This window comes from Festucalex cinctus, chromosome 8, assembly GCF_051991245.1.
Source record: "Festucalex cinctus isolate MCC-2025b chromosome 8, RoL_Fcin_1.0, whole genome shotgun sequence".
Taxonomy (NCBI): Eukaryota; Metazoa; Chordata; class Actinopteri; order Syngnathiformes; family Syngnathidae; genus Festucalex; species Festucalex cinctus.
The window spans coordinates 17,535,253-17,561,960 of NC_135418.1; the positions used below are offsets into that span (position 1 = coordinate 17,535,253).

General features: G+C 39.2%; 1 protein-coding gene across 5 annotated transcripts in view; it reads left to right on the forward strand.

Moving 5' to 3' along the window:
• LOC144023246 (low-density lipoprotein receptor-related protein 1-like) overlaps nt 1-26,708 on the forward strand; it is a 120,783-nt gene that overhangs the window by 40,331 nt on the left and 53,744 nt on the right. For all 5 annotated transcript variants that reach the window (XR_013284509.1, XM_077528453.1, XM_077528455.1 and 2 more), the window contains exons 5-20: nt 179-307; nt 386-649; nt 10,455-10,617; nt 11,953-12,175; nt 16,013-16,202; nt 16,280-16,423; nt 18,154-18,390; nt 18,466-18,646; nt 20,909-21,131; nt 21,990-22,179; nt 22,256-22,381; nt 23,289-23,429; nt 23,604-23,729; nt 23,809-23,925; nt 25,207-25,287; nt 26,217-26,384. Coding sequence is in view for 4 of the 5 variants with exons in the window: in XM_077528453.1 (XP_077384579.1) it covers nt 179-307; nt 386-649; nt 10,455-10,617; nt 11,953-12,175; nt 16,013-16,202; nt 16,280-16,423; nt 18,154-18,390; nt 18,466-18,646; nt 20,909-21,131; nt 21,990-22,179; nt 22,256-22,381; nt 23,289-23,429; nt 23,604-23,729; nt 23,809-23,925; nt 25,207-25,287; nt 26,217-26,384 (2,703 nt within the window). In the remaining variant the exon portion in view is untranslated. The remainder of the gene's footprint in view (nt 1-178; nt 308-385; nt 650-10,454; nt 10,618-11,952; nt 12,176-16,012; nt 16,203-16,279; nt 16,424-18,153; nt 18,391-18,465; nt 18,647-20,908; nt 21,132-21,989; nt 22,180-22,255; nt 22,382-23,288; nt 23,430-23,603; nt 23,730-23,808; nt 23,926-25,206; nt 25,288-26,216; nt 26,385-26,708) is intronic.

Here is a 26,708-nt window from a genome sequence, read left to right on the forward strand (position 1 = left end):
TTTTTCAAAAATGATGAAACATAACTGAGGCAATTATGCTATTAGGCTAACAATTTGGAACACAGTATCCACTCGCAGGACAGCTCATCAGATGAAGTTTTTGAATCCAATGAATAAGCGTGTTTATGTGCTGTATAAAATGCATGAAATGTTCATTGGTGGATTCAAATGTATGCAGATTTCGATGAGTGCACCATGTATGGGACGTGCAGTCAGACGTGCACCAACACTGAAGGCTCTTATTCTTGCTCCTGTGTGGAGGGCTACTTGCCACAGCCAGACAACCGCTCTTGCAAGGCCAAGAATGGTAAAAAAGTCGCTGACAGCAGCACTTTGGCCCAGACACGATGAATATTCTTTTCATGTTGATGTTTGTTCTGCCCAGTCCCAGTGGACCGTCTGCCCGTACTGTTGATCGCCAACTCCCAGAACATCCAGGCCACCTCTCTGAGCGGCACCACAGTCCACAGCCTGCTGTCCACCAGCACCAAGCAAACCACCGCCATGGATTTCCTGTACGCTCAGGAAACGGTCTGCTGGATCCACGTGGGAGAATCTCCCTCATCCACGCATCTCAAATGTGCCAAGATTCCCAATCTTAAGGGCTTCACTGAGGAGAGAGTCATCAACATCTCTCTCAGCTTGCATCGTGAGTACGCCCCATCAGTGTGCAAATTCACTCTTAAATCCCAATTAACTTGCTTTGACAGGAGAATGGCTATTTTATTCAAATTAGGGAGATCTGAGTAAACAATAGTAGCTTGGAGCTTTCAAAGTGCAGTGTGCATCTCAAATCATCTCTCGATATTGAAATTAATGGAATGCAATCAGTCCATTGCAACCTCACATCGAAAAACAACAAAAAATATAGTATTTTTTTTGTGTGTGTGTTAAGTAGGGATGTTCGATACCACTTTTTTTTATTTTTTTTTATTTTATTCATTTATTTATTCATTTTTTTATCAGACTAATGTCAATACAAGCATTCACTCTTTAAGTACTTACCCGTACCGAGTACTGATATTCATCATTTTTATATATAAAATTTAATTCAACACAATGACAACAAATTGTAAATAAGTGGCTGGTATCGGCAGTGTGCTCGAGCACTCAATACTTTAAAATTAGGCTGTTATCTGCCTAATACCGATATCTGGTACTCGCCCATCCCTGGTAGTAACAATTTAATCATTGCATGGAGAAAACAAATAAGATTTTCAATAATATTAGTCATTTTCTGTGGAGGATAAAGAATATATGCTGATTATATTTAGATATCCATGCCTTAAAGTGTTATAATGCCACCACATAGCTGTTCATTAGCCCATCGATGGCATTTTGCATTGTGTACTAGCTCTATGTTAGCTTTAAGGCGCTCATATCTCAATTCAAAGTAAACAACTGTCGGACTATAACTAAAAAACCTTGTAAATCAGGTCGCATGTATCTCAAGGTATTACGGAAAAGGTTGCTGTATCACATATACAACAAGACAACGTGAACTTTCTGTTGTTTTTTTTACACTTGTTGTGAACGTCACATGCAGTAGTTAACACTGGTGTAATGTCATATTTCACATATCTTTCATTATTATAAAAGATTTAGATAATCATATCCCATGTGAAAAACAGTCACACTATTTCTTTTGTACTGCATACAAAGAAACAGCTTGAAATCTATAATTCTTCAAAAAAAAAATTGGAAAGTACTGTGTAATTCTATGATATGATTATTAATGCAGGTCAGGCATAAAGGATGCTTGGGCATGAATAATACATCCAGCACAAGATTTTCAAATAAAGCTGTTGTGCCACTTCGACAAGATTTGTTTTCGGCCACATTCATATCTGGAACCAACCCAACAGGAATAGGAAATCGGCCTGTGTGATTAATTAGATCAGAAGTTTAAGTCAGATTTAATTGTTCTTAGTCTCTCCGCCATGTGCCACTGCTGCTACTGCTGGATTTTCATAACAGATGTAAACAAGCTTACTGCACTGAGCATTTTTTACAGATAAAACTTTATTCGTGTGCATGCTTAAATGTAAATAAAAAAAAAAAATACAAAATAAAAAAAATCAGTTCAATCAGTTCAACACAATTCTTAGTTAAGCAGAAAAACGTTTTTAAAATAATGTTACAAAAAATTCTTTTTTTGGTACCGATGTGCAAGTACCACCACCATGTATCTGTATCGGGCTGATACCCGGCCCTATTATAAGGTATCAGTACTCGCGACAGTGCCCGATACCAGTATCTTATGGCCGTCTTACGATCAGGAAATAGAAAATCTGTTATCAGTCTATTTGGCACAGTGTGATTAAATAATACACTGCTTGGGGTAGTGAAACACATTTTTACATTATAAGAACGATAAGTGTACACTATTGATGATTATCGCTGTCACTTGGCAAATTCTCAGCTAAAAGTCACATTTAAGGATGAGAAGCATGAAGAAATACCAGCTACTTCCTTGTGTTGCTCAAATAACAATAAAGGATATTTTACATCCTGCAAAGCAAGCTAAAATATTACTAGTATGCCTAGGTTCACGATAGTCGTATAGCGTCGGAGATTCAGCTTGAATGTGTTTATAATTAAAGCCGTATTTGTGAATAGATTAGACCAAATAAACCATTAGCCCAAGAGCACGCAAAAGGCATCTGCTTCCTTTCAGCCTCTCCAATGTTCATTTGATACCCAACACAAGGAGAAAGAAACAGAAGTTGTTGAATAAGATTCAGCGATGTCATGTCTGCTAGCATCTGAGGGTCATGAACCAGACAGCACATTTAGTGTCAGTGCCACTCGACCTTCTGAACGGGCGGCAGAGTGGGAGGTTTATGTTGACGGTCGTCGTGTGAAGGCGGCAGCAGAAACCAAAGGCAGGCGGGAACATACAGGAAATGATGCACGTTTGGTTGGAGTGACTCATGACCTCGGTACGCTACAGATGGCTTGTCCAGATGTGACTTCACCACTCTTTCTCTCTCCTCTCTTTCTGCATGAACGTTTCAGTTTGTCCTTCTGTGTTATGAAACCTGCAGTTTGTAATCACGTTGTTGTGTACCACGAAAACACGTTGAAATAGAAGGAAGATTCCTTTTATAATAAGCGAGTCTGACAACTCGTATTGGTTTAGGTTATTGAAAAACAAAAACAAAAAAAAAAAAAACAAAAAAAAAAGACTTCATAGTCCAACAAATGACAAATAAAATTTGATCAAGAATGCTAAATGAAGTGCACTTTTATAGTGCTTTATCTTCAGCTTAAATTTACAAAGACATATTCACTCACCTCATTCAAACATATCCGTCTCTTGTAGCCTACACACTGGGTTTTATTTTTCATGTATGTACGTATAACATAGCAGAACATAGGATGTTTTACTCCTTACATCCCATTTCGTTGTGCTACACTAGTCTCGTCTTTGCTAGCGCTAAGCTAGTTGATTACTCAGCTCCGGCTAGCATCAAAGTTTGCAAGCTCCCTTTGGTATTGCTAGGACAGCGTGAGAGGCCAATAACGACGCGTTAGCATTGGCCGGCCTACAGCGAGGTGTTAACCCGCCAAATATACATCTTACTGTCTGGGGTGTCTCAAAATGTTCCCAAACACACACAACTAGCATAACGTGAATGTAGCTTCCGCAAATGCGCACTCCCCACGTACAGAGGTCGGTAGAGTAGTCAAAAATGTACTCGAATAGCGTTAGTTCAAAATATTACTCAAGTAAAAGTAAAAAGTAGTGATAAAAAAAATCACTCAAGTACAAGTAAAAAGTATTCCCTGAAAAGAGTAACTGAAGTCTGATTTATTTCTAAAAACAATGTCATCAGACAGACAAAACATAAAATTATGAGCAAATGCTGGCATCATTAAATCCATCCATCCATCCATCCATCCATCCATCCATCCATCCATCCATCCATCCATTTTCTTAATCATAAAATGTATAAAAAGAAATAACTTTTTGAGCTCAAACAAACGTGCAAGCAGACACATTAGCCCAAGCATGCACAACAATCCATTCACAAATTGTGGTGTAACTCGCTCGGCGCTGCCACCCAGTCTATAGGTGGCATTTTCTTAAAGCTAAAGCACCAAGACGTCATCTTTCAGTTGACTCTTTCGGGTTCTCATCATGCCAGTCTTCAACCAGGGCCGCATGAATGGGACAGCGGGTAACAACACTAATGTAGCCCAATATAGCATAGTAAGAGTTGCGTTTCTTCTTCACACATCGACTCAGGTAAAAGTAAAAAGTATTGTGTGGTAAAACTACTCTTATCAAAAAGTTACTCAAGTAAAAGTAATGGAGTAAATACTCATTACTACCCACCTCCGCCCAATTAGTAGGGAGATGGGACATCCCATTAAAACAAATTCTTGTTTTCTAGGTCTCTACTCAACAGTTGTATCTGTAACAATAGTCGATTAATTTGTTTATAATGGAGTTCTACTGTTAGCTGCAATACTGCTCATAGGTTTAATTTTAGGTTAAGTCCAAAAGCCCAAAAATGTCAAAATAGTGTTTACAAGTAAATAATGGCCGAACCGCAATTTGACCCAAGAGCTCCCCTGCTGTGACTCCTTCAAACGGAACCAATATGTTTTCAGCCGACACACTGTGCACAAGAGGGCTGATCCAAGAGCTGTCGCTTAGCCTCCAGGATAGACCTGCTCCCCTCCCTGCACAGCCTGCACCATGTTCCGATCAGCACACACACAGTGCCTTGAAATCTCCTTACGGGGGTCATGTGCTGCAAAAAGTCAAGCCAGCCAGCACATTTCAAATAGTTTCCCATTCACACACACGCTAACCTTAACCTTCATTGTCAATGAAATACTCTACATACATTTTAAAGGGATTACACCACAGTATTTGAAGCCCTTCTAAAAGTTAACTATAGGCATCAATCTTACCTTTGACACCATGACAATGTATTTTTTTAATGAAATATTAGGTATTTTGTTGGTTATTTTTGTAACGCGAAAGTAAAACCCCGCCTCTCCTTGTGTGATTGCCGCGCCCCTGGCGAGCCGACTGCAGTCTGCTGTTGTAGCTATGCGTTTGAGCGCTCCTCTGAGTAAGCCAATTCTTGAATAAACATTTGAAACAAAATGGGGCCTCGCCGCAGGAAATCGTGGAGGAGGAGGGGAGGAGAGAGAAGAAGCGAAAGGAAAGAAGGAGGGAAAAAATAAAAATAAACATGGGCTGGTTTCGAACCAGGGACATGCTGCTTACAGAGCGAGCACACTAACCAATAATCACTAGACTATTCGTTTAGTTTGGTTCAACAGTGCAAAAGCTTTACTTGTAGCTTACACAAGTGTCAGTCAGAACCTTTCTGGGATTTTAAGACAGCCAGTTGTCATTGCACTTTGGCATTGCAAATGTGATGGATAATTGATTGCTTTGAATTCATTTGGACAGAATGTTTATTGATAAAGGCTACTTTTGTCACTATCCCATGGAGGTCTCAGAGAAAGTGGGTGTCCGCAGAGACGGTGCGGGGGTGGGTCCACACCTTATGATGTCATAAAGTGCCAACAGCTCGTTTTCTCAGTTTGGGAGGGGCTGGTGCTTTGAAAGCAGAATGGAAAACACCACTTCCGTCATGTTTTTGGTGAGGAATTAGCATTTTAACACGGCTAAAAGCTCCATGTTGCTATCCCTTTAAATCTGACTTCCTACCTACAGAAATACTGTAGATGTACTCCCAGATACTGGCGAAAAGACAAAGAGGCATTTGATTGTATTCTTGAAGTTGCTGTGTCTTATTATGTGAGATGGACAGAACTCATAATGAAGTGCACCTAACGAATCCAGACCAGGAAGGGGAAACACGATGCATGCAGGAGGAGAGAAGAATATTGCACATCTCCTACTCTCATACCTATGTTTATACATGGCTTAATCAGTGAATCAGTGTGTCGCGCGGCAGCTGGAAGTGTTTAAACAGAGCAGTGTGTGTTAAAAATTAAGAGCACCTCTGGGATTATGGCCGCTGACTCCCATAAACCTCAGAAATGTGGCACAATGGCCAAGTTTCCCTGGTGGAAATCAGATCTCCCTTCCCTCCCAGCTTCTCTATTTTTTCCCTCACATTTTGTTCCTTTCTGCTTCATTCCTCTGTCGTTTTCACTTATACCTTTTCAACAGCTTTTGCTCACACCAAAACATTTGCAACACTGGCAACTATTCCGCAACGGGAGACAGATTTATTGGTCGGTTGTTGGTCAAAGTAGTTTTTTTATCCTAAGAATCTGCTCAGTCATTTCCTCCTTATCGAACATTTTGGTTCTTGGTTGGAGGAATGGAGACTTTGGTCTGCCTTCATCATCACAGTGACCCAGCTCACCCTGGAAAACAAGCCAGTACTTCATGACCTGGGACCCCTGCTGCACGACTGCAGCCCCATATCTGGGCTGTTTGTGTTTGTGTGAGGACAGTTCTGGGGCGAGCAGGGCTCATGGCAGCTGTAAAAATAGACGTCTTGCGGTTTGCAATGCCCTCCTCTCCGTTCCACTTTCTATCTGTTGCTCGTCTACCGCGCTGTTCAAATGAGAGCTGGCAGATGTGAAACAACATTTAGATGTTTAACTTAAAGCTTCCCGATGGGCTTTTTGATGAAATGTTTTGCTTCTCCTCTTGGGGTTTATCAAATGCTTTGCTTACATTTGATGCTCCTTTTAGAGCAGATTTTTCATTATTTATGTTGATTCCTTGTGGTTTGCATTAGGGTTCATATATGTTTACGACACAATTGTTTGGTAGAATTTTGTGAAGTCTTAGTAAAGTGCTTTGTGCACCACATGATGTAGATAAAAGAGCTATATAAGTGCACGTCGTCTACCATTTACCATTCAAAAAATAAAAAATATTTTGCAAAAAAAAGAACTTTTTGAATTGTAATGTTTTTGAATTATTGAATTTGAATGATTATTTGTTTTAATTCTTGATGAATAAATAGTAAATTCAGTTTTCTATGAAAAATCAGGTGTGGTTTGGGGGTAATAAATACAGGGAAAACCCCCAAATAACTAAAAAATTAAAACAGAAATTAAAATAAAATAAATATGAGAATGTACGAGTCTGTGATTGCCGAAATACAAATGGGTAGACTGTAGTTTTAAGTTGCAATATTACCATTCACCAGTAGATGGCAGATGTGGCTTAGGCTATATGGCCTTATACTAGTAGAACATGAATAGGCCTTTTTTCAGATTGGAAAGGATGTGCAGGAGAAACATTGCACCAACCTCAGTAATAAAAAAAAAAAAAAAAAACAAAAAAAAAAAAAACAAGAAAAAAAAGTTAGTTGATTTTTTGTGGGGAAAATGCACAAAATGAGTTGTTGCACTTAATATTTGTTTGCTGTTCACCAGTTATGTGCTATCCTTGAATGGCTGTATGAAAAATGAAATATATAAAAACGATGATTAGAAAAATGACATATTAAGGGCACATCATATTTTGCATGCATGCACATATTTGTCCAGATTTAAAGTGGCATTATTTCATACATTTGGTTAAGAAGTGTGTGGTCTTATGTGACCCCCCCAACCCCCCCATTGCATTTATTATAGTGTAAGTCTAACCTATAAAACCAAAATTTCTGCACATTATGAGATCTACTGTTATACAGATTAATTTATTGCTTATGTTTGTTAAAAAAATACATGGAGAGAGGACCTTAATCGCATATTCAATCACAATTGCTATAGATTAATTTTCAAAATCGTTCAGCCCTATTTTGCATTTATGCTAATGCTTTGTCATGTTGGTAGTGCTGGCACATTAAAGCCGTTGCGATAGCATGGCTCCATTGTTAAGCCATCATGTTGCATCAGCCACATGCAAAACAGGGACTATTGACAATGTGGAGAAATGAGCCCTGCACGGGTCCATTTTTTTTTTCAAAACCGCGTCTGCCCGTGCACATCAAGCTCCCAAACAAAACTGACCTATCAACCCTCATTCAGGTAAATAGCAATTAATAAAAACCACAAACTGAAAAAAAACCCCAAAACACTTTCTTATGATAAACCATCTCAAGCCAAAGGTTTTGCATTAGAATGAATCAGAAACATTAAACTTGTCCATTGTTTTTCTCAATCCGTGCTCCCGCAAGTGTCATCATGTTTCCTCTGCAGTCATCAATTATGTGTATCTTGAAGCTGTCAAAAGAAAAATCCCTTTGGCGCTTTTGAATGCAGCAAAGCCATTCACAAGGTTATTATGCCTGGCTCTTATCACACTAAACTTATCCCAAACATTAGATTTCACCTTCAATGACAAGTTATCCAAAAGCTCATATTCCCCGCTAGCTGATTTAGCTTTAATAGTATTCATTATGAGAGGGCTCAAGGGCTGACGTGCACAGTATAAGTAATTGTGCCATGATAACAATGATTTATTTGATGATTACCCCTTACTCTTATTTATTTATTTATTTATTTATTTATTTATTTATTTAATAACGAAAAACAAATGTATTTTTGTGCCGATCCGCTTCCCTTGCACACTTGGATCATTTTCACCTTTGCCAAAAGCAACAAGAATTGCTGATGAATGTTTGTTGGTTTTAAGCATGATGCAAAAAGTACACACCATCAATTTCCGTGATACTTTCTGGAGGGCGGGAATCCATTAAATTTTTGTGTGGATGGGGAATTTTTCTCTTTTAGCTGTTTAAAAAAAAAAATAGAATACAAATGGTTTCTTCGGTCTGTTCAGTTTAAAGGGGAAGTCAACCGAAAACTTGGTTTGAGAAGCAGGTTGTACCTCCCCCCTCTCGTCTAAACATAAACATTGTAATCTAAATAATATTGCGTTTGTGGAATACAAATTTATTAAATGCACAGGTAATAGTAGTGAGAGTTCTAAACCCTTATCCATTGTGTATGCATACACATAAAAAAAATAAAGCTCTACATTTTATACCTGATTTATATATTGTTGTCACACTATATTTTTGAACCTCTTTTTGTACACAGTAAGTGATTCACACTTTTTCAATTCACTATCATAATTGTTCCACAAATTAACCTCTTTAACAGATACACACATTTGCTTTATGTTTGTTCTTATCATTGATTTTTTATGTTTTATTCACTTTGGCGCTGTAACCAATAAAAGCAGCCCCCTCTGATTTCAAACAGCTTCTGAATTATGTGGCAAAGTTGGTTATTAAACAATTCACTGACATTGGTTGCTTTGTTTTCATCAGAACGAAAACTAACTAAATAACTAAAATTGAAACATTTTTGTTCACAAAATAAAACGAAAATGCTTTAAACACTCCGACCCCGACCCCTCCCCTAAAATTAACTGAAAGTACATTGTATGTTTATTAAACCAACTCTATTTATAGTGAACATGTCCTTTTTTTATGTCTTTGTCAATAACGTGCATGAACTTTCAGGGTTAATTTTTAATATATTTATTTTGATATTTGAATGAAGGTCAGTTATTTGAGAATTGTAGTTTACATTATACTTAGTGACTTTTTTTTTTTTTTATCTTGCACTCGACAAATACTCCATATATTAAAAAACAAAAAAGAAAAACAAAACTAAACTAAAAGTAATACTAAAATTAACGGCAATACAAATTAAACTCAATAAAACAGTTTCCAAAAAAATCTATCAAATTTGCTCTAAAAACGAATTTAACTATTACAACACACAAAAACTTTTTTGAGGCTGTCTTTTTTTTTTTTTTCCCTCCAGTTTTTGTTTATAGTTCAAGCTTGGCAAAGTTGTTCTAAACTTTAGAATTAACATACACAAAGCTTGTAAATGATCACGTTAAACCAGCACAAATACAGTATATTGCAAACAGGATAGAGTAAACAAACGACATCATCCTGGGAAGTATTTGGCTGTTTGGGGGAGGGAAGGAAGAAGGAAGTAATCAAGGATGGTTTTATGTAGTCATCGTTTTCGTCCACTGTTTTTCTCTTCACCCCCACCCTCCCTATGTGGCCGACCTGCACCACATTCTCAGCAGTGTGCATGGAGGTGAAGTCTTACTTGTTTTCCTTGACACTCTCTAACTTGCCCTTAATGTCTCAATAAAATCCGGATGTGGCGTTTAATTCATAGTAAGCGACACATCCTGCCTGATTGGCCTCGAACTGACATTTACCGGCTTGATGCTGTTCGCTTCTCGACTCATTTGTCAGTCGTGCAAACTTCCCCTCTGTCCAAAGCTGAAAACATGGACCACTTGTGTTTAGTACATAACTGCTCAGCAATTTAGTTGACTTCAACCTATGATCACGACCTCTTACTTGCTACAAGTATTTACAACAACATCACATGTTCAACTTCTTTACAAGCCCACAGGAATTTAAGGACTAAAAATAAGTTTGACTTTTCCTTGCACCTCCTCCCTACCACCTCCCCTAATCCACATTTTTTTTATTTTTTTTCCCTCCGTGCAGATGTTGAGCAGATGGCCATCGACTGGCTCACCGGAAACTTCTACTTTGTGGATGACGTGGACGACCGGATCTTCGTGTGCGACAAAGATGGACAGACATGTGTCACCCTATTGGACCAGGAGCTCTATAACCCCAAAGGGATCGCCCTGGACCCCACCATGGGGTCAGTGTGATGGCTTTTCCCCTGTGTACACAAATGGAACATTCTCATGATACACACTAAATGTCACACATCTGTGTTAAAACTGTGCAAGGACACTTGGAGGGTTAGATAGTTAAATTGAGCACAGACATTGTGAGACACAATTAGGAGGTTTTCTAAATTATTTTATGACAATGCATTTCAAGTTTAAGCTTTTAAATAGGAAAGGTCCTCGTCATGTAACACAAAAAAAATTATATGCTCAGTTAATAGCGTACTTTCTGCATTTTATTGTTTTACATTCATGGCCTAGATTCGTTTTTCATATTTACTGTAATTATGACTTGACAATGATAGACATACAAATTTGGCACCATAGAAAAGTAAACAGAGGACTGTATATGACTGATTTCTTATCCAATCCAATCCTCTGTAATTCTATAGCATATTTTATAAACAAGCGTTTTCAAAGTATCACACTATCATACATATAAAATCTAGTAAAACCAACTACTAAAATGGAGAACAGTGAATAAAATAAATAAATAAATAAATAATTAATAAATACAATAATACTAAGACATAATAAGAAAAATAAAAAATATAAATACATTTAAAAAAAAAATCAATAAAAATAAAATAATCCAATTATCTAATGCTAATGCGAAAATTAGCTAAACTATCAGAGAATATGTTTTGCTCTAGACTAAAATAAGATTCCCTCAGTTAAATGCGGCAAGCAATAAAATCACTACTCTAAGAATGAAAACATTCTAAACTTTTTTCTCAGGCTAATGCTAATCTAAATCTCAGCCAGCTCAAGGCTCACTTTGGAAGAATACAATCAATGACAATACAATTCCATCACTAGTGAATGTGATTGAACCAACAGAAAAATGTTGAATTTTTTCTTGAAAAATTACTTCAGCTGTATTGATTTTATTTGTGCCTTGAGAGAACATTAAGTCCATTGTGATGGAAATGAAAGCAGACCAGTCTTGTATTTAGTGGCCTTTTCACCAGGAAAACTGCTAGATGCATTCTGACTGACTGATTTTTTTTTTTAACTTCCAATTTCTTCTGCGCTGTCTAATACATTTTAAAAACATGCAATATGCAATGTAGGAAACTTGGCTTTGCTAGTGAGATTTCATTGGGCATAAACTGCCACCTCACTACAGAATTGACGCTGATTATCTTTCCACGTCATTGCATATTATTCCAAATTATTCCACCTGCTGCAATGTTTTTTATTTAAGTCTTCACACACAATTTCTCCAGAAATTGCAAACGTCTAGTAATGTTACCAAGTCTGTCGAGCCACCCTCAATGAGGTTTGCCCATTTCTCTCCTCAGAAAGGTGTTTTTCACCGACTACGGTCAGATCCCCAAGGTGGAGCGATGCGACATGGACGGCCAGAACCGGACCAAGCTTGTGGACAGCAAAATTGTCTTCCCCCATGGCATCACGCTGGATCTGGTCAGCAGGCTGGTGTACTGGGCCGATGCCTATCTGGACTACATCGAGGTGGTGGACTATGAAGGGAAGAACCGGCACACCATCATTCAAGGACTGCTGGTAAGAACATCCAACACAGCGATCACCCTCGACATGTCTGCCGTCTGCCTGCGGTGAGGAATGGGCGCAGAAAAGATGGAGGGCATTCGCTTTTTCATTGGAGCGGCTGATTAATCGCGTCTAATATCAAGGTGGTTAATGTTCCGTGCGGGTTGCCTCTGAAAGCCGTTACCATGACGTTTACTGTGATCTGCGGGAAGTAATGGCTTTCATTTATAGTCAGTAAGCCTCAGGGCACAGACATGCACACGCAAACAGAAGCACCATGCTGTGTGTGTGTGTGTGTGTGTGTGTGTGTGTGCGTGTGTTGTGGCATGTGTGTGAGCACCCTTTCTTGGCAGTGTCCTTGAGCCACGTAATGTTAGAAGCATGATAAGATCAGAGTGAATGATTATCTTAAAATTAAACTCAACTAAAATATGGAGTGTAGGATAGTGATAGGAGGAAATCAAAATATTCCTACTGGACAATTTATTAGGCTTACCACAACAATCTAAAGAAATTCAATACCAGTATCTGGACTGACTAATTAACTTATGTTTATGCCACACTTTGTTGTTGGCATTTTCTGAATTGGCGTAGTGTTTAGTAAGTTCTAAATGAAGTAGATAAAGGCAAATAAACCAACCATTAAAACAATTTGTTTTAGAGCAGTTGTCACAGGAGATGGGAAATAGAGTGTCTTAATATAAAAAAATACAAAGTAACAACAAAAACCAGGGCTGAATTCAGAACACATGGAAGGTGGCTCGCATGGAAGAGTTGGATTAAGCCATCCCCAACGCGCTGAGAGAAACCTTGGCTCAAGAACCTCGACGTACTGACAAACGTGTCATTTAGTTACTCTTGCTAGAACAATGCACATTTCGAAAAGACAGAATAAAGGCCTATATGATCAAATAAGAGTGACTAAACAAACTAATACTAATATAGGACCATAGCAACTGCATAAGCAACTGACAACAATATCACATTATCATCATAAGGGAAATAGTAACAGCATGAATAGACAAGCTAAGGCTAATGTATCATCATCCAATATCATCCTGAGACGCACTTTGTGGTAACTGCATAAGCAGCTGACAACATTATCAGATTATCATTATAAACTACATAGTAACGGTATAAGACTATACAAACTAAGAATGGCTAATACATCATCGTCATCATTCTTCATCATCATCATCATCATAAGTGACAGTAACACTACAGGTCTAGACAAACGAAGAAATATTAATGCATCAGCATCATAATCCTTTATCATAAGAGACATAGTAACTGCATACGCAACTGACAACATGATCTCATTGTCATCATAAGTGCATACATACATACATAAGTCGACAAATTAAGAGTGGCTAATGCATTATCATCATCCATTAGCATCAAGGGACATACTTTGTAGTAACTACATAAGTAACTGACAAGATTATATTATCAACATAAGGGACATAGTAACTGCATGAGACTAGACAAACTAAGAATGGCTAATACATCATCATTGTCCATTATTATCATGTTACATATCATACATAGAAAAAAATATGATAACAGTGCACTCAATTTTCCCTCAATTGTGTCAGAACTTGGCAGCACGGTGACCTAGTGGTTAGCTCATCTGCCTTACAGTTATGTGGTTGCTGTTTCCGATCTTGGCTCTGCCCTTCCTGCGATGACTTTGCATGTTCTCTCTGTGTGGGAGTTTTTTCCGGGTACTTCAGCTCATGCGCTATTGATTTTAAGACACGGTCAATCGTCATCCAGTTCCCCAAAATCAAGCACAATGATTAAATAACTGGTTGATAAATTTTAACTGCAAAATAAGGGCAGAAAATATTAGCATATTAACATTAAGTTGAAGTAATACTATGTTTATAGTGTGATAAAAGCAAGAACAGTTTATGTGTCCAGCCTGTGTATTTCAAAGCAAGTCTAGCTCTCTAAGTCTGCTCCACAGAGGGTAATTTGGGATGAATAGAGGTAGAAAAAGTGGTGTCCTTAAAATAATGGAGCTGCAGTTCCTGTGTCACCATAGCAGCGCCATGTCTTTCAGTCTGTCGAAAACCATAATAAGTCTCTGTCTCTGTGTATTTGGCCGCATCATTGATTAACCATTTAAGATCTGAAAGTCCTTCTCCTATTGTTACATTTCTGCCTTGGAAGGCGAATTGTCCATCATTTCTGTCCTGGAAGAGCAGCAAAACGCTTTCATTTGTGGCTCCCAACTTAGACAGTTTGAGTTCCTGCATCACATGGTTGAGTTCAGCGGGTTACTATAGCAACAGTACCTCTGCCACATGCTACTTTACCAGCAAATTATCCTATTTAAGGAGACTATAAATGTGTGTATGAAGGACGCACAGTAGTTTTGTGATGTTTTTGTGTACTTTTCTCTGTAAAGTGCTTTTTTTAAAAAGTAGACCCACTTACAGTAAGTTTCTGTCAGATTGTTAAATCGCATCTACTGTTTTCTATTAGATGCAACCGTGCAGCACACCGAACAGCATGTGAGAACTTCATATGTAAGAGAAGTGAAAGATGTTTGTATTATTTTGTCCCACTCAGTCAGCTAAATAAGGTCTCCAAATTATTCAAATGTGCTCTCGTATAAGCCAGTGCAGATGTACTGTATACCACTGCACATTATAAAACAATAGTATTCAAATTCTTGTCTCTGATAATGCCGCTCAATTGGTTGTGGAATTTAACTATGAAACATTTTCATGATGAGGACTTCATGTGAGGCAAAAAAAAAGACAATATCTGACTAATTTGAAGAGTTGTACTTACTTTTAAGTGGATTTATTGATTTCTGGTCGATTACAATTGTCCATGAATGGAGCTATATTGGCACGTTAAAAAATGTGTACCATCAGCTGGCATAAACTTTAGAACATCCTCGATCCTAATAAGGAAAAGCGGTATACAAAATGAATGGATGGATTTGTCTTAGGAAGTATTTCAACACTGGATGTTGTCTGCTGCTTGTTTCGATCACTCATATCAATCTCAGACAGGTTTGATAATTAGTTTGTCAGATTAGCCTAAATGAAGGAAAATTACTAAAGGAAGTTGTTCAAACATTAAACAAGTCGCCGTTTGGATGCATAATTGGATGGACGGATCTTTCCGCTGATGAAAAGTGACAAATAGTTTAATGCCTTACGAAAGCAAAACACTGGACATTTCAAGAGATATATCATGTTAAATAATTTGTGTATGACTCAGAAAGCAAATGGGTTCTATCTGATAAAGGCGTATTAAGGAAAGATTCTGACAGGCAAATGTATTATGCAAGAGAGCAGCCGTGAAAAAGCCACTGATGAGCAGCTTCTGCTGTCCCTGGAGTCCAAAGAACCTCTTGAAGCAGGATCCTCCAAATGCTCGCATTGATGCATAAAGCTGTATGTCGGCCACCCTGAACAAATCTCACAAGGAGAAACATTTGCAGAGGCCTCAGAAATCTAGAAAAAAAAAACATCTGGGCTGTCTTTCGTTTTGTTGCACGCTAACTTACTGTGAGCATCTGACGTATTCATCTTCTTGGCATTGTGTTGTTGTGTTAGCATTAAGCTAGCAGCAAAATTATGTAAGAAGTCTCACGTACACAAGTGTAATTCTATTTGTTTTATGTTTAGTTTGACAAATTTCAAATGAGGATGGCATTAGCTTGAAGCATCTTTTTTGAAGATTTGTTCACTCAACGACTGGTGTAATCATGACACAAGTCTGTTCAAACAGAGAACATTTTAGCATAAAAATAGCTTTGAGTTTCCATCTGGTGAGAGATGATGAAGCAATTTTTCATGTGGTGTCTGTCTTTATTTCTTGTCCAAGATCGAGCATCTGTATGGGCTGACCGTTTTTGAAAACTACCTCTATGCCACCAACTCGGACAACGCCAACATGCAACCCAAGACCAGCGTGATACGGATCAATCGATTCAACAGCCCAGACTACCAAGTGGTGACACGCGTGGACAAGGGAGGCGCGCTGCATGTTTATCATCAGAGACGCCAACCGCCTGGTACGCACCACCTTTTTGTCACATACAACTTCATGTGTGTGGAAACGGCGACTTTTTATGTTTTCACCCCTGTGCAGTTCGAAGCCACGCTTGTGAGGTGGACCAGTTCGGAAAAGCAGGAGGATGCTCGGACATCTGCCTGCTGGGGAACGGACACAAGACCCGCACGTGCCGGTGTCGATCTGGATTCAGCCTGGGAAGTGATGGCAAGTCTTGCAAAAGTAAGTGGTGTTATGAAACGAGAAGTAGAATGTATTAAAGTAGAGGTCAACCATTTATAATAATATATATTATGCGCCCCTGCTGTTCTAAGCATGACATTCTAATTAACTCATTTTCACTGAAGCAACCCCCTTCGCTTCCGGCTGGTTTACTGGATTTTGGCTAATTTTGCCAGACCCACAGAATATTCTGTTCTATTGCTATCAAAACATGGAAACTACCAAAGATTAGAGTATCTTATTTCATCAGGGAAAAAAAAAAGTGTATTTCTATCTGTTTCCATTTTGTAGCAATTAGCATTAGAATATAGTTAAGGTTCATCATTATTCACAAATCTGTTTAAAACAGTGGGGGAAGCAGCTTTTTGCAACATAGCACTGGTTGATCTCTTATACTCTGCTGCGTTCTTCTGGCCGTTTTTAGCTACCATTACTTCAAGCATTCTTTTCAGTTCAGGGGCTGCATCAAAGCCTTCTGTATGCTGTAGCATAAAAAACATAAAAAAAAAAAAAAGTATAAATACGTCTTTGGGAGGATGGCAATATTTAAAATAGAACGTGTTTATACGTTTTTGGGAGCAAATGAGTTAATATTGCTCTTGTGAAATGTGAAGCCGCAAAATTCAACCTGTTTTTATCCATTTCAGGGGTCCTCGCGGCGGCCATTTTGTCACTTGCTGTCGACTTAATTAAAATGACATCACAGCTGCTCATTACGCCAATCACAGCTCACCTGTATTCTGCGTATGGTCATGTGACATTCACAAGCTAAGCCGTGGTTGGTAGTTAGCTCATCCCTGAGCAACTGTGATGTCATTTTAAGTCGACAACAAGTGACGAAATGAAATGTTTAGACTAAAGGGGCTGCATAGAACATATTGTAAAGAAATATTTCGCATAAACTCCCCCATTAAATGGTGTGTGAAAGAAGAGAATGTTATTGTTGATGATGCACAGAACCTAATTTCAAGTTTCTGAGATATTGAGTGTGACATTAGCTCTGATCTGTAAGGTGTTGAAAATTGAAACTGAAAAAGTGCAATGGTTTGAGTCCTGCTGTGGACAAAAAAATAAATAAAATGACAACTAAGAGACGCTAGTCTGCTTAAGGGGTTAAGCAGTATTTGTGCACCCCTTTTCACTCAGACATCTCTTGTGTAAGATTTATTTGTAACAAAAATATACAGCAGAGTCTGAGTTGAGTTTACGCTTTATAGCGATCAAATAAAACATTACAGCATTTATAAGGTTGTGTATGAGGAAGCATAGGTCAAGTAACAGGTACATTTTTAACAAATCCTTCACACTTTCAGGGATTATTGACCAACACAGAGCAAACAACCTGATGGATTTGGAAGGTTATTCAATTCAAAATGTTTGTGGTAGCTGCTTTTTGTTAAATTGTCCTCACTGAACAAAAGTCTCTGATAAGAAGCTTTGAAAGAAAGAACTGATGGAGTCTGTGAGTGTGTTAAATGTATATCCCTATTTATTTATTTCCTGGTGTCAGAGAGATTGTGAATATGTTCCAAATGATCTTACTGAAAGAGCCTCTCAAACGCTACATAAAGTTTACCGCGACTCAAAAGACACAATTGAAGGCCATTTGTTATTCGTTTCTTATTAAAAAAATAAAAATAAAAATGCAATGCTCATTTGTTCTAACAAGGAGATGTGTGCAAATAATTTCCATCTAAGTGCTGCTGTTCATTCCTCTTTTTTTGCTTCAGAGCCTGAGCATGAACTCTTCCTAGTCTATGGTAAAGGTCGACCGGGTGTCATCAGGGGCATGGACATGAATGCTAGGGTGCCTGATGAGTACATGATCCCGATCGAGAATCTGATGAAGCCCAGAGCTCTGGATTTTCACGCTGAGACCGAGTTCATTTACTTCGCCGACGCCACCAGTTATATCATCGGGCGGCAGAAGATCGACGGGACTGAGAGGGACACCATTCTGAAAGAAGGTGGGTTACGACACCACAAGGAAAAAAAATGCAGCACAGGAAACATAATTATGATACCACCCCCCCGCCCACCAGGGATCCACACAGTGGAGGGCATTGCAGTGGACTGGATGGCGGACAACTTGTACTGGACAGATGACGGGCCCAAGAAAACCATCAGCGTGGCTCGGCTGGAGAAAGCCTCCCAAACTCGAAAGACTCTCATTGAAGATAAAATGACTCACCCTCGCGCAATCGTGGTGGACCCTCTCAATGGGTAAGTGAGATGGGAGCAGTTGAAACAGAGAAAGTAACTTAATATAGCTGCACTTTCTTTTTTCAGAAAAAGTGTATGTTGAATCCCAAACCTTTGCGGAATTAGCAAAAGGCTCTGCCACAAAGTTTGATAATGACAGGTCTCGAAGATAAAGATATAAGGTAGAACTAGAGGTATAGCTCCACCATCAATGCTGATTTTTGTGCGTGCTTGGGAAGCACTTCGAGTGATAATAATGGGCCATTATCTCATTTAGTCTGCTCGCTACCAATCATCTTCCATTATCTCTTGTTATCTCTAATAATTACTACAAGGCCGTTCACAGACCTCCACCAAGGTTGATGATAATTTGAATCAGCTCTGTACAAGTGTACAGCTTCATAGACACTCACTCCTGGCTTTTGTCACTAAGTTTTCCGCCCTACTCATTGAGAAATTGTACATATAATGATAAAAAAAAAACGTGCTCTCAATATTAGTAATTATGGAAAATGGTTTCCACATCTTTTATCAGTTTTCTTTTCATCTTTTTGTCAGTTTTCGAGGACGATGCGATTAATCAAAATTTAATTACAAGTTCAATTATTATACTCCACAACTACAAAATCAGCATAATAAGAAAAAAAAGATTATTAATACTAATTTTTAGTTGTTTAAGTTGTATAAATTTATACATTTGCACCTTTTTATTTTATTTTAAAATAACAAATTTAATAAAATGTATTTAATCCAAAAGGAACTTATATTTACATATAGTGTTTCAAAAAATTGTATTTGTCTTAAGATTTTTTACATTTAAATATTTGCTTGTTTTGTACCAAATAAATAAATGATCGTCCTAATCTTGATTTCAATATTGCCATTATAATCGTGATTTATATGTTCTTATTAATCAAGCAGCCCTATATGTTGAGTTCTTGGTAATGTCTCTGTTTTGCCATATTTTCTCTACTTGATGTTCCATGCTATATTAAATGCCTTGGAAATACCTACTGGAACAACATACAAATTTTGTTAAATTGGGGTGAATCTAAAAGTGTTTTAAATGTTGACAAGTGTGTGCCAACTCCCAATTAACATGTGATTGTTTCATTTGGAAAAGCATTACATTCCCAGTTATAAGGGTGTGCACACTTATGCAGCCACATTATCTCAGTACCCTCTATAAAATATGACCCTCCCCAAATTGAGTTGTACAAGTTACAGGGTAGTGTGGGTGGTTGTTCGTCTCTGTGTGCCCTGCGATTGGCTGGCAACCAGTTCAGGGTGTACCCCGCCTACTGCCCAAAGCCAGCTGAGATAGGCTCCAGCACCCCCTGCGACCCTTGTGAGGAATAAGCGGTCAAGAAAATGGATGGATGGATGGATGGAAGTTACAGGGTATATAAATGCTGGAAAAAAAGTTTTGAAATGATTGATCTTCGTCAAACATATTATTTTGGATAGGGGTGTTTAGACTTTTTATTTTTCTATTGTATCTCTTTCCAATGGCTCAGTAACACACGGATCTGCCTTTCACGCTGTCATACCGAGCATAATCTGCCTGTGTATGGATGAGTCTTATTATCTTGACCTCCCGGGCTCGCTCTTGAGAAATATGCGCTTGAAAATTCACACGCAGACAGACACACATTCACGCACGCGCGCACACGCTCGCTGGTTTGCTGCCGCGATGTGCGTTGACGGCGCTACCCATGGGAAAGGCACTAGCCCGCACTAATGCCTGAAATCCATCAGGCTCCAGGAGAAAAGGCAGGAAGAAGAGACATTTGCAGGAGGAAGGGAAATTAAGACAGATGGGGGGAAGGAAATACATTGTATGAGCAAAAGTATCGAGACAGAACTTTTGATCAATTAATCGCTCGACGAAAGCTTTATCTTCGCTTTAAATTTTGATTCTTCAGCATATTATGGGAACAGGTTGGGGAAGGAAATGTTTTGTTACAGCATGAATTTGTCCTTGTGTATAATACAAGGTCATTCTTTGGCTGTGTTTTCTATACAAAAATAAAATACTTGGGATGAAAAATCCCACAGATACAATGCAAAATCTGGTAGAATGTCTTCGCAGAAGCTGCTACGTAAGGACTGTTTTTTTCAACTATCTACATAAGGGGTCAACTAACTTTTTTGAAACTACATGTCAACTAGACAGAAATATTGTTCTTTCTGTATTGTACTCTAAATGTATCTTTCTAACATGTTATACTTTCCATTAAAACACAAAAAAAATGGTGCCTATCCTCCCTCCTCTGTCTACAGGTGGATGTACTGGACAGACTGGGAGGAGGATCCCAAGGAGAGCAAACGTGGAAAAATTGAACGCGCTTGGATGGACGGCTCCAACAGGAACGTCTTCCTCACCAGCAAAACGGTGCTGTGGCCTAACGGCCTGAGCCTGGACATCCCACAGGGAATCCTGTACTGGGTCGACGCCTACTATGACCGCATCGAGATGGTTTACCTCAACACCTCAGAACGCAAGGTCACAACTGGATGCTATCACTGTTATTGAAGTGCTTTAGCCTAGCTTAGCTTCAGTAGTGACAGTGTTTTCTCTGTTAGTGACCTTATAAGGAAATAACCTTAAAGCGGAAGTCAACCTTAAACATTTCTTGACAAATAATATGTTATATGTGACCTCACTAGTCTAAACATGACATTCTGATTAATATTACATTTGTAGAATATTCAGCATAATTAAGCCATTTTTTTCAATCTCAGGGGGCGGCCATTTTGCTACTTGCTGTCGACTGAAGATGACATCACAGTTGCTCAGGGCTCAGGCAATGACCAATTACAAATCACCTGTTTACTGAAGCTGAGCTGTGATTGGATACCACCTGACACCTGAGCAACTGCAATGTCATTTTCATTCCACAGCAAGTGACAAAATGGCCGCCTTCTGACCAGAATACTGTATTTAGACTAGTGGGGCGATAGAACATATTTTTGTCAAGATTTTTATTTTTATTTTTTATTTTTCGGGGTTTGACTACCCTTTAAAGAAGTGGCACATTTTAATGACATGTTTAGTTTATCATTCATTTTGGTGTTTGTTTTTAGCCACATTAAGTACAAACTGCTTGGTTTATTGTGGTACTTGCACATACTTTAAAATATTTTAAAATGTGAACTGTACCCAAATGTCTTTGTTTTTATGAAGTGGCTACAAATCAAACAGACTTTTGTTCTCAGGTGTTTTAATGGTTGTTTGGTATTAGGCCCCAAAATGTTAACAGCCTCGATTTCTAGCATCATTAGCTGGAAACAGGCAGACATTAGAGGAAAGGTCATTACTGTCACATTTTATCCTCTCCCCCCTTTTTTCTCACATGGGTAGACGGTGTACGAGGGTCAGGAGCTGAACCACGCTTTTGGTCTCTGCCACTATAAGCACTTTTTGTTCTGGAACGAGTATCGGAGTGGCAGTATTTACAAGTTGGACACCACCACGAGCACTGCCACCCTGCTGCGCAATGAAAGGCCGCCTATTTTTGAAATACGCATGTATGACGCTCAGCAGCAGCAAGGTAGACCGTACAAGCCGGTTCTAGTGTCTGTTGCGACGAGTCATAATAAGCACCGATTCACGTTCTTCATCTCCAGGTTCTAATGCTTGCCGTGTGCACAATGGAGGTTGCACCAGCCTTTGTTTGGCCATACCAGGGGGCAGGCAGTGCGCCTGTGCAGAAGACCAAATACTTGACCCAACTGACAACACCAGCTGCAAAGGCAAGTATCAACTCTTTGCAATTACTTTATGCCTGAAATGGGGATGCGGCCCGCAACCACACTTTGAGTGGCCTTGAATAATAAATAATAATAATAATAATAATAATAATAAGGTTTTTTTTTCAGTTTTGATAAAAAAAATAAAGATTATTTTCATATATATATATTTTTTATTAATCAAGGGCCACTCCGAGTAGAAAAAAAATCTTAAAAAAACACTAATAAACATTCAATATTTACTTTCCCATGAGGAATGGGTAGACATTGGGGAAATTATTCTCGGAAAAAAATGAGAAAATTCCAAAATATGAAGTAAATAAATTCATTTAAAAATATCCACAAATATGCGAAACTGGGGGTCGACTGTAGCTTTACCAACCAATCACCACTAGTCTAGTCTTATACTGCCCAGTATCATAATGTCAGTAGGCCTAATAATAAATAAATAAATAAATAAATATAAATAAATAATAAATAAATTTTCTTTGTTTTTTTCCCCCCTCCATGTTAATGTTATTTAGCCATTTTTGGCAGTCAAACATTAATATTTTGCCTATAATAAATTTGATATTTTCATTATTTTTTATGTACAATTAGCACCTTTAAAAACACATTTTGCAACTTGCTGTCGACTGAAAATGACATCACAAGGGCTCAGGTAACCAATCACAGCTCAGCTTGTGAATGTCACATGACCAAACCTAGAAAACAGGTGAGCTGTGATTGGTTGAGCCCTAGTGATGTCTTTTTCAGTCGACAGCAAGTGTTTTTAAAGGTACTAATAGTACGGAAAAAATAATGAAAGTATCAAATTAATTATAGGCAAAATATTAAATGTTTGACTGCCAAAAATGGCTAAATAAGTAAAGTATCCCTTTAATATTTTGCTTCTTCTGGCCATCCACAGCCAACCCATCTTACGTGCCGCCACCTCAGTGTCAGCCCGGAGAGTTTGCTTGTAAGAATAATCGCTGCATCCAGGAGCGCTGGAAGTGCGATGGCGACAACGACTGTCTGGACAACAGCGATGAGGCTCCCGAGCTGTGCCGTGAGTTGGCATGCACGCACACACAGTCATATACTGTACACCTCAGAGGGTCATTGCTTCCAATTTATGACACTGATCCAAGTTAGTGTGAAACTTCCTGTCTGCTTCCCCCCTTCAAACTCATTTGCATATCTCTCCAGCCCACCTCTGACTTGTTTCTTTTCTCTTATCCAGACCAGCACACTTGCCCCACCGACAGGTTCAAGTGCCAGAACAACCGCTGCATTCCCTTGCGCTGGTTGTGTGATGGCGACAATGACTGTGGCAACGATGAGGACGAATCCAACACCACCTGTTCAGGTAGTCGGACAAATGCGAATCCGGCAGATTCGCGCTCACCTTTTTTTTTTTGCTCAGTTCTCGTTGTGTCGCCTTTCAGCTCGCACGTGCCCGCCCAATCAGTACTCGTGTGCCAGCGGGCGCTGCATCCCCATCTCCTGGACGTGTGACCTGGATGACGATTGCGGCGATCGGTCCGATGAGCCCGCCTCTTGCGGTGGGTCAATCTGTTAACAGGTCACTGCACCGGGTTTAAGGTGGGATGGGGGATAAAGGTGACGCAGAAATCTGATGGCTTCAGAGGTAGTATGAAAGACATTACACGGGCGGAACGCTGGCAGCATGGAAGGAATACACACTTTTTTTGAAAAATAAAAAATAAACACAATGGTCACTGAAATAACTTGAAATGAGACTCGGATGTTCTAGTATTGACAAACGACAAAGACTCTGAGAAAATCTCCGCTGGATAGATAAGACTAAATTGGAGCTTTTTGGCAAAGGAACACTTTTGTGACACATGGAGGGAACTAGCTGATGTTCTTTGTTGCATCCGGCACAGAGTATCTTGTATTAATGCATTCTGAAGCGAAATGTGCTCTGCCCATTGTCAGAAAGCTTGATCTCACGCACAGGTTTTACATCCTCCAACAAGACAGTGACTCAAATCATAAAATATCTGACTATTCTGCCATCAAAAGCCGACGCAATCTTCTGATTACGGTACAGAAAGTTGCGACACCGTGAGTTAAAGCCGCTCAATGCAGGAAATTGAATTTCAAATTGCTACTGCCACATGTGGCCGAAAACTGAAACTGCAAACATTTTTTTCACAAACACAATGCATCACTTCCGCAGACAGAGGGTGGGAAATTTGAACCCAACTTGGGCTCCAAGTGGAGGAGTGGAACCGTCACTTGCCTTCGGTGCTGGTTGGCGTGGGTTCCCCTCTCCGCCTGGGAGACCATGTGTGTGGCTTACATGGAGTGAGTGAGTGAGTGAGTGAGTGAGTGAGTGAGTGAGTGAGTGAGTGAGTGAGTGAGTGAGTGAGTGAGTGAGTGAATTAAAATAAAATAAAAATTTGAACCCAACTTTATTCTGAAAACTATTGACCAGTGGCTTGCAGGAGTATTATAAATATTATAAAGTAATAAATGGTCAAATGAAAATACTAGTTACTGAGTGGGTGGTCAATTTATTAGGAATTTTGTGGCTGTATCGCAGTCAAGGCCATATTACAGCACAGACTGAAAACTTACATCCCACTACATGATGCCAGAGGGTACTGGAAAGGGCTTAAAAAACTTTTATTTAAATGTACGTTGATTAAAAAACATAAATATTCAATAGATTTGGACTTGGGTTTTGAGCGCTCCAAAAACACGCACACACGTATTTACATGGCATCAATCCATCTTGGCTCACAGTTTGATATTTGTACTTTTTAAAAATTCATCACCAGTATTTAAAATGATTGTATCTCTTTTGGTGTACACAGCCTACCCCACGTGTTTCCCCCTCACCCAATTTACCTGCAACAACGGACGCTGCATCAACATTAATTGGCGCTGTGATAATGGTGAGTATCACTCCTGGATTTTAAATTCTCTCTCTCTCTCTCTCTCTCTCTCTCTCTCTCTCTCTGTGTGTGTGGGGGTGTGGGTGTGTGTGTGTGTGTGTGGGTGTGTGTGTGTGTGTGTGTGTGTGCCATTTCCATGTTTGAGCACCAGCCTCCTTCTGGCATGTGTCCTCCTTTGTGTCCCCATGCAGATTTGTGTGTGTGTTTTCTTCCCTATCTAGTCCCGTGCTATTCGCCAATTCCGGTGTCTTCCGTTGCTTCTGTCTTTCAGAAAAGGATTGTGCTGACGGCTCTGATGAATTGCATTGTCCAAACCTGGCCGGTTAGTGCGTAGATCAACATGCACCGCAGCAGCCAACGCGCTTGCCCAGCTCGTAGATTAGCCCGGCAGGCTAGCAAACCATTAAAAGCTGCTTGGCTTTAAACACGACCGCACGCTGATGCCAATATCGCTGCTGCGTGAAGGTTCAGGGATAAATTAGATTGAGCAAATTGCAACTGCATTATCGAGTCGAGCAAAGATAGGGAAAATCTAATTGTATATTTTGGAATGACAGGTCAAATGATCAAAAGAAGCGTCTCGGCAGAATTAATTTTCACTGCCTATCAAGTTAGATTCTGTCGCGATAAATGTGCTAAAGGACAGGTTTGAATGGTGCAGAAACTGCTTATCGTGCTCTGCTGCCAAGCTCAATGTATCAACTTGGGTACATTCCCTCATGGTGCATGTTCTGATCTATGCAGTTTCTCTCATTATTAAAACTCTCATCATTCATGTTTTGTTAGACGCAATCTGTTCACTGTGTGTGAACAAAAAGCACTTCGTCAATTGAAATATTCAAACCCCTCTCCTACAAAGGGTTTCCTATCGGGCAGTGGACGCCTCCTACATTTGTAACAAGCGTTGTGACAGTGAATTTTCCTTTCAGATAATGACTGCGGGGACAACAGTGACGAGGCGGGCTGCAGTCACTCGTGTTCCAGCGCTCAGTTCAAGTGCAACAGTGGCCGATGCATCCCGGATTATTGGACTTGTGACGGGGATAATGACTGCGGGGACTACAGCGACGAAACCCACGCAAACTGCACAAATCAGGGTCAGTATTTCCGACTGTTTAGACACAAGACCCTTGAGGGTGTTGACTATTGATGGCTGCAAATTAGGATAATGGGATGAAGAATTATGCAATGAAATTACCGCAAGTTGCTGTCTGATTTACCAAGGCTGGTTGGCATTATCATTTCTTCTTGTGAAGGCTTATAGGCTCCAGATTAATTACCAATCAAAACAACAAGTGGATCTAGATGGATAAGCTATTATTATTTATCAGCCTGCCTATTGGTTTCTCAAATGTAAAATCTCATCCAATCAGATTGCTTATATGTCACCTAGATCCTGGCACTAAGAAGAATATTTAGAA